Source organism: Hipposideros armiger, unplaced genomic scaffold, assembly GCF_001890085.2.
Source record: "Hipposideros armiger isolate ML-2016 unplaced genomic scaffold, ASM189008v1 scaffold_8, whole genome shotgun sequence".
NCBI classification, from domain to species: domain Eukaryota; kingdom Metazoa; phylum Chordata; class Mammalia; order Chiroptera; family Hipposideridae; genus Hipposideros; species Hipposideros armiger.
In genome coordinates this window covers 1,887,536-1,896,458 of record NW_017731358.1, presented here as the reverse complement: position 1 = coordinate 1,896,458, position 8,923 = coordinate 1,887,536, and the positions used below count along the sequence as shown (strand labels likewise).

General features: G+C 43.6%; 1 protein-coding gene across 1 annotated transcript in view; it reads left to right on the top strand.

Moving 5' to 3' along the window:
• APOD (apolipoprotein D) overlaps nucleotides 1–6,439 on the top strand; it is a 19,598-nt gene extending 13,159 nt beyond the window's left edge. The window contains exons 2-4 of the mRNA XM_019651081.1: nucleotides 1,502–1,623; nucleotides 2,972–3,060; nucleotides 5,997–6,439. Coding sequence (XP_019506626.1) covers nucleotides 1,502–1,623; nucleotides 2,972–3,060; nucleotides 5,997–6,232 — 447 coding nt within the window. The 3' untranslated portion in view covers nucleotides 6,233–6,439. The remainder of the gene's footprint in view (nucleotides 1–1,501; nucleotides 1,624–2,971; nucleotides 3,061–5,996) is intronic.
• Nucleotides 6,440–8,923: the final 2,484 nt, after the last annotated feature.

Below are 8,923 nucleotides of genomic sequence, written 5' to 3'. Positions count from 1 at the left end.
TTCAGCATCTTAGCTGTGGAGGGCAGCGTCACTGGCCCTCATATGTGGGATCCGAACCAGGGCCCTCTGGCGTCCCAAGCCAGCTCTTAACCAATGTGACACTCGGCCGGCCCAATATATTTGATTTCTATATATTGATCTTGTATTTTTTAACCTTGATGAATTCATTTATTAGTTCTAATAGTTTTTTCGTGTACATGTATGTTTGCCTTAGGATTTTCTGTGTACAAAATCATGTCATCTGCAAATAGAGATAGTTATATTGCATCCTTCCCAGGATTCTTTTTAAACATTGCATTCTTCTTATATAGATAGAGAAACTGAGACTTTAGAACCTGGAAAAAGCAAGAAACAGATTCTCCTCTACAGCCTCCGGAAAGGATCACAGTCCTGCCAACATCTTGATTTTAGCTTAGTGAAACCCATGTCAGACTTCTAACCTGTGGCACTATAACAAAGTAAATTTGTGTTGCCTTAAGCTTGTAATAATTTGTTATAGCATGAATAGAAAATTAATACTCTTTTATCTAATTTTTACATAAAGGTAGCTTAATATGTACATTATTTGCACCTGACTTTTTTCAGTAAAGGTATCTTGGTAATAATTGCACGTTGCTCTTTTAAAAGAGGCTGTATAACATGATGTGCCATCATTTATTTACCCAGGCCTGTACGAATGCTCCCTGAAGCTCTGTCCTATCCTTTATTATTATAAGTAGTACTGCAACAAATAACCTTATACATACATTATTTCTTACTATCAGGAGGACACATTCCCAGAAGTGAAATTTTCTGGGCCAAAGAGTGTATGTATTTTTCGTTTTGCTAGATATTGCCAGATTGCTCTCATGAAGGTTGTATCGTAAATTGGTACAGTCTCTATGCACAGCCATGTATGGAAGCAGGAGGTACCTGTGCTCACCCACACAGTGAGTGGCACACTTCCTTTAAAGTTGACTCTGTACACCAAAGTTATGAACTGAGGGCCAGCCCCCATTGGAAGAGTGACACAGGTATTCTAAATTCTGATCATGTGCCAGGAGCCTTTGTGCCCAGCTCCCTGCGTGTGGTAATGTGAAGAGAATTCAACCAACTCTGGAGTCCCAGCTCCCCAAAGTAAACATATCTGACTTTGCACACAATTCAAAGATGCCCTGTAGAATCATGAAATGTTTGAGATGGCACCTTAGATCACCTAGGCTAATCCCTTTCTTTGACAGAGTTTAGAATTTCTCACAGATTTTGGCTGAAGGGGACACTGACAGCATATCTAAGTAAAGAGCACTTTAGGAATAGAATGTGGCTTTCAACCGGTGCCCACACATCCGATTCACTTATTCTCATTTGAATCAATATCGTGCTCAGTTGCGGCTGAGAACAACGCAGCTCATTTTGCCTGGTTTCCCCCAGGAAAGGGCTCTGGTATGAAAGACAACAATGGAGAAGAGTTTGCAGGTCCCCAGAGAGCCACAGGGTTTTGTTCTGCTTGTTGTCTCTGCAGTTTCTTGGAATATGGTATGAAATTGAGAAGATTCCAGCGCCCTTTGAGAAGGGAAACTGCGTCCAAGTCAACTACACAGCAATGGAAAACGGAAACATCAAAGCAATAAACCAGTTGCAGAAGTGAGTGGCTGTGGTTTCAAAGGCTTCACACATCCTGGAGCCAGCCCTGCACAGAGCTGTCCTAGTGTGACTGGGTGTCCTTGCTGTCTAGGTCAGGGAGGAGACCATCATTGCTGGGTCTGGACATCCTGCTCATAACAGGTCCTGAGATGAAAGCTTTTGGCAGGCAGGACATTGGGAACTAGGAGTCACTCGCTCATTTCCATGCCCACTTGCTGACCACCTACTGTGTACTGGACCCTGTGAGAGGCACTAGGAACTCAACAGTAACCCAAACCACTGGGTTCCTGCTCTGACTGCAAAGTAGATACTCTGATAGCAAAGGACGTCAGGAACCATTTTGTCTGACCTGCAAATCAAGAGAGAAGCCCTTCTCTATCGTCTACTGACAGAGAGTGTCCAGCTGTCCTTGAAGCTTCCAGCAACTGGGAGCTCATCACCTTCCATGACAGTTCATTCTATCTCTAGACAGCTTTAACTATTAGAAAATTTCTTTTCTTGTTAAGTCAGGTTCAAATACATATGTAGTCACACTCCAGGTTATGTGAATAGGATGTTCCATGGAAGTGTACTTTTCTGTTACTGAAGGCTTCTCACCGATTGATATTTGATCCCCAAATTTGAACGAGACCAGCTCGCTCAACCGAACGCTCCTGGCTCGTCAGCCAGGAGTGCACCGAAAGGGTACCTGAGAGGATTGGGTGGGAGACTAAAAACGAAGAGACTAGAGACGAAAGCTGGGGGCAGGAGTCCACTCAGTGCTGGTGGCAGAGAGTGGCAGTGTTTATTGTTTGTACACAGCTTTTATAGCAAAAGTAGCTTTCCTTAGGTCGGAAGGTTTTGGGAACTTGAGGGAATAGTCCCCTCCTCCCAGGGAACACCTGCCCCGGGGCTTTCCATAGGGTGTGAGGAAGCAATCTTCCCAGAGTAAAGCAAAACACAGCAAGCAGAAACTGTTAATAGGATGGCATTCCACTCTTTCAAGGCCCATTGGCTCTTTTCTCCTCAGCGGCCAACCTTCCCACGCTGCTCACCTGGGTCTGAGAGCCTGTCAGCCTGCCAGCTTTCAGGCTTAACCCTTACTGCAGACCTCTGGCTCCCTACACAAATTCACACTTTGAAAAGCAAACACAAACTTTAAAAAGCCTCAGGAAAACTCCTACTCACCCTCCATCAACAAAGATCAGAGCAACAATAAACAATAGTAACTAACCCTTATTAAGCATTTCCTATGGGCAAAGCACTATTCTGTGTGTATGTGTATATATACATGTGTATGTACATATATGTATGGGTTTTTGGCTTTCAATGTGTTCAGGTTATTTTATTGTTTTTTAACTCATTGCAGATCCGATGGATCGGTGAGACAAACTACAAGTGAAATCATCCGGGCCAACCTCGCAGAGCCCGCCAAGATGGGAGTGAAGTATGCATCATGTAAGTATCCACTTCTCTTGGATTGGAGGTTTCAGGGATAGAAGTCAGGTAAATTGAAATGCTCCTGGGTTCGAGCACTCGTGTCACATCTGAGTGTCATCCATAATGACTCAATGCATAATTATTTGTTGATTATCTACTACATGCCAGGCACTGAGGTAGGTGCTGGAGATGCAGTGACAAGGAAGGTAGAGCTGGCCCTTGCCCCTGAGGAGCTTACCTCCCAGCACAGGTACTGACAAATACCCAGGCAATTTACTATAAAACTGCAGTGAGTGTTTCAATAGAGGAAGCACAGATTGGAGCACAGAGTGCTTGAGCAATAAATAGGACACCCGATCCAGTCTTGTTTCCTGGAGGAAACTGAGGCCTGAAAAATTAGTAGTTATTAGCAGAACAACAAACACGTATAAAAGCTGAGAGCCAAGAGGTGGCAGGAGTGAAGGTGAGTTTGAGTCCTGGCTCGGTCCGCCACTTTCCAGCCACATTGTTGAGGTCTCTGAGAAGTAGTTAATCACAGGCGCTTGCCTCCTGAGTTCTGGGCTAATTGAGGAATGGACACAGGCAACAGCGAAAGCACCACATATTAGTTTTAGTGCTGATATAGATGCACTGGAGAATTCAGCTCGGAACTGTGAGGCTTTCTAATACCAAAAGTGCTTGGGAGGGCCTCTCCCCACCTGTGAGGTAGACGCTGAAATCACCAGCTGCAGGAGGAATCAGTACCCTCCTCCATACCCCCCCCCACACACACACACACACTGATCTAGGGCTTAGAATGGAACAAAGAGGAAGTTCTTATTTTCTAGACCAAGATAGGAATGTTGGGATGAGGAGAAAACAGTTTCTCCCACACATATGACCTTGGGCAACTTCACATCTACACCCCCAGTGTTGTGAAGACAAACTAGATAACACATGCTCTGTAAGCTGTAAAAGGCTCTGTACAGGTCTGTTATTTTCACAAATAAGAAAGTGGAAGTGAAGAAAAGCTAGGTGACATAGGTAAGGTCACTGGACTAATTAGAGGCAGAGTTGGGACTAAAACCTAGGTCTCCAAACTCTCAATTGAGTGATGGGATGGGAGTGAAGATCAAATAGTATGTGCACAACCTTCTTAGGAAGCCTGCAGCAGGAGCTAAAGAAGAGGCCAGAGCTGTTGGCTGGGGAAACAGAGAAGCAAGAGATTTATTGTGGTTGAAGGGATCAGATGTTTGCATTGGGTTTTGCAGAGTGTATGGGAGATTATGGGCAAGGATGTTCCAAGCGGAGGGAATGGCATGAGAAAAGGTCTGGAGAAAAACTCCAGAGCGAAGGAGGGTCCAGGGAGCGGAAGATAAGACCCTAGAGAGTTTGGAAGTCCTTCCATAAGCAATAGGAGACTGTCAAAGTTTTCTAATAAAGAGACATGGAAGTTTTCTTTACTAAGAGCAAATATCTGAGCAAATTTATGCTTGAGTGCTAGACTCTGTGGGAGGAAAGCAGAATGTGCCTGCCTGAGTGTTTGCAAGTGGGGCACGATGCTGCTGTTGGAAGAGGTAGAAGGCGTATTTTTCCCAAATCACTCCAGGCTGGAGAGCGCTCAGTCCAGCTGGGAGCACACAAAGCTGTCGAAATTCAACGATAGCAGATATATGATGAATATATAATCTTATGAGTGAGCCAGGCAGGTGGCACCAACAGTGCTAGAAAAAGTAAGTCATAAACAATACTTAGTCTAGGCCCCACAGCCTTGTCCCAGCTCCAATCCAGACATCCTCTAAGTGTCTTTCTGTTTTCATAGTTATAAACAGATAGGAAGTCAGAGGTTGGAAGGACCTTGGTGGATGATCATCTGGATTAGTCCTCTTGTGTGGTCCTGATAACCAGCTGGGTCCTTGACTCTTAGCCAAGCACTAACCATATATATATATATATATATATATATATATATATATATTAACAGGATGTGGAGTACAGCATAGGGAATAGAGTCAGTGGAATTGTAACAGCTATATATGATGTCATTCGTGAGTGCTGAGTTCTGGTTTGACTTGGCAAATGCTGGGATTATTTTTGAGTGGGGTGGAGGGTGGGGCGGTGGGGGGAGTACTGAAAACCCAGGAAAGCAAATCACCCAGGACTACACATGTGTCCAAGTCTATTGTTCTTACGGGGTCCGCACACATCTTTCTCCCATGTGGGACCATCTTCTGTTTAACTGTGCTATGAATTTTCCTTGGCTTGGAGATTGACTGTGGAGATCCAATTCATACAGGAAGTTTCTGGATTCAGAAGGAGAGGGTAAATCCTCTTAAGGACCCCTTTAATTGTGAGCTTTCAATGCTATACAGCTATCAGTCAATGAATCATCATAAGCCATTTGTAAGGAAGAGCCTATAACCTGTTACCACATAATTTACTATATTCTTAGAAATGGAAGGATTTTCTGAAGGGCAGGCCAGAAGAAAAACAAACAAACAAACCAACGTTAGCTCCTGTCTCCTCCCTTGGTCAAGTTCTAGAGAAAGCTGGGTGGTATGGACTCAGAAAGCCTGAAGCCCCTGACCTTACATTCTTAACACCATTTAGTTAAGTGGTGCCTCCATTTGCACTAGTGCTAAGGCAGCCTGTCAGTCTAGGGATTCCAACCAAACCCCTCAGTTCCTATGGGCTACCAGGTCTTACCAGGAAAGATCCAGAATGTTAGCTTTGAACTCTGGCTACACATTAGAATCACTGGGGAGCTTTTAAAAGTACCAACCGCCTCCATATCAGGAGTAGGGGTGGAGGATGGCTAGTATTTTTCAAAGCTCCCATGCGATTCCCATATGAAGCCAGAATTAAGAACCACTTATCTAGAAGAACCAGGACACCAGAGCCTGGCTTCCAGGTACTGGAGAAGAAGGTTTCCCTTGCACTGGTTCCTCCTAATACTGCCCTCTTCTGGTTCTCAGCACCGCGTGTGTCTCCATACTGGGTCCTGGCCACGGACTACGAGACCTACGCCCTTGTGTACTCCTGTTCCTCAATCCTCTCGCTGTTTCACCTGGATTATGCTTGGATCTTGGGAAGAAGCCCTTCTCTCCCTCTAGAAACAATAATCTATCTAAAAGGTATCCTGGCCTCTAATAACATTAGCATTAATAAAATGACTGCCACAAATCAGGAGAACTGCAACTCGCCTATGTAACAAGGCTCCAAAGGGCGCCTGCATTCATTCCATGTTCCTTATTTTGCTTTGCTTTTTCACCGCCTCACCCCACGCTTCATAAAGACAAACCAACCCACCATGGCAGAAGCCAGTGGGGAGGAACTCTATGGAAGTTGGCCCAAACACTTACCATGCACTATCTTGTTACCTTGCAAACCTAATAATAAACTTGTTGCTCACAGTAAATTCTGAATTGGATCAATTATTGTGGGTTTTTAATTATAAGCTTATGTTTCGAAATCCTGAATCAGTTAGGTTGAAAAAACTAAGCACTGAACAGTTTAAGTTTACAAGTAGCAACCTGATGGCAAAGGCATACCCTGAATGACTTGGATCCAGGTGCCCCTCTGCAGTAGGCATTCCTTTGGGAGGAATCATTTAGGGTTTTTGAGCCTCCTACACGCACTTTCCTTGAAGCATTTACTTTCTTATCAGGAGGTCTTCAGAGTCAGGTTGAAGAATGGGACCATTTTGAGGTCTATGTAAAGAAGAGGAGAATCTATCAGGGAGCAGTTATGGGGATTTTTTTTTAAAGAAAGAAAATAGTTTAAAAAAAAAATCTTTCATTCAACGGATACTTATTGAGGCCCAACTACATTCTGGGCATTGAAAAATACAGGATCCCGGGCTGGCCGAGTGGCTCAGTTCGTTAAGAGTTGGCTTAAGATCACGGACTCTGAGCAATGCGGCCGCCAGTTCGATTCCCACATGGGTCAGTGACGCTGCACCCGAGCTGAGCTGTTGCTGAGCTGTCAACAGGTGGCAGGATGGCTCAGCTGGTATAACAACAAGATTCCCTGTTCGATGGTGGGCTACGCTCGCCTGCAACTAAGACTGAACTTGGCACCTTGAGCTGAGCTGCCACCTGGATGGCTCAGTGCATAGAGCATGTGCTCTTAACAACAAGGCTGCTGGTTCAACTCCTGCATGGGAAGGTGGCTACGTCCACCCACAACTAAGATTGAACACAGCGCCTTGAGCTTAGAGACCACAAGCTGCCGATGGGAAGCCAGATGGTGACTGGGGCCCTCCACAATGAAGACTGAAGAACAACAACTTGGCTGGTCCCCTTCCCCAATTCCCCAACACTGTCCCCCTCCCCCAATTCCCCAATAAAATCTTAAAAAAATAAATAAATACAGAATTCCTGCCCTCCCACAGAAGTTCACAGACTAGTGAAGGAGACTGACAAGAAAAGATGCAATTATAATCCAAGCTAAAAAATGTGAAGGTAGAGGCATGTGGAGGGAGCTGTGGATGCTCTGAGAAGGTCTTACCCCCTACAAGACACACAGCACTGGCAAGGTTGTACAGTCACGCCTCCGGGTGTACCAAGTTCAGGAGTCAGGGACCACCTTGATTTTTTTTTCTTTTTTTAAATCTTGTGACTTTCAAAATCAGAAAGACCTCAGAATTATCACCCTGCAATTTCACTTAGCTCACGTAACATTTATAATCTACTGGTATTTGGTGAAATGAGTAGAAAATTAAGCCATTTGATTTGATTTGATTTTTCAACATTAATATAAAATAATTTCCTTGAGCACTTGAGACTTTTTAATGCTTTATATTAAAGGTTATGAAAATTCCAAGGCTCTTAATATACGTAAGTTTCATTTTACTAAATAAATATAACCTCAAAGTATAGCTTCCAGTTGGAAATTCCTAAGGGCTGAAAGCCACTGGGCAAAAAGGCAGTGTGGAGGAGGTAGATATTAGAAGACCCTCTCTTCCCAGCTCTGCTGGCTGCTGTGCCCTGTGCTTTATCACACTGCCCACCACACAGAGGGCACTTGGCTCTCCTTCTAAAATACAGTTCTTCCCAAGAGAATTAAGCTGCCTATCTTTCTCTTATCTTATGTTACAAAATAAGTTGTGATTACATTCCTCTTAACAGCTGTCTGATAACATCTAAAACAATGGAAATGACTAAATTTTAAACCTTATCTGATATCTTGCCCAATACATAGGCTCGATTTTTTTTTTATGTGAATGAATTACTGAATGGGTAGATAGATGGATGGACTTGAAGCTTTTGATAAAGGAAAAGAAAACTGTGAAGCAGGTAACAGTGGTGACTGAACCTGAGAAAAAAAATTGGGAATCATGGAGGCAGCAAGTATCTAGAAGAGATATGGGGAAAACAATAGAAAATCCAGAAGAGAGAGGAAGAGGAGGCAAGTGGGAAGCAAACAGCAACATAAAGACAATAGTATATAATAAATCCCCCTGTCCCCATCATCAGCTCCAATAGTCATCAATGATTCACCAACCTTGCTTCAGCTATCACCCACCATCCCCAATTTTTTTTCTAGAGTATTTTGAAGCAAATCCCAGATATCACATACTATTGTTTTACCCATAACTACCTACATATAAATCTCTAGCAAATACAGACACTTATTAAACAAGAAAAGCAAGATTATGTTTTATATCCTGAAGGTGCTCAGAGAATACAATCACTATGTAATTTAAAGATTATTTTATATAATCCCAATGAAAGGGAAGATATATGAACAAAAATGTTAATTGTAGTTTTACTGGGAGCCCCCAAACTGAAATGAGCTTAGTTAAAAGAGCAAAGTGGGGGCTGGCCAAGTGGCTCAGTTGGTTAAGAGCTTGCTCAAGAGTGTGAGCTCTGAGCAACAGGGACGCCGGTTTGATTCCCAC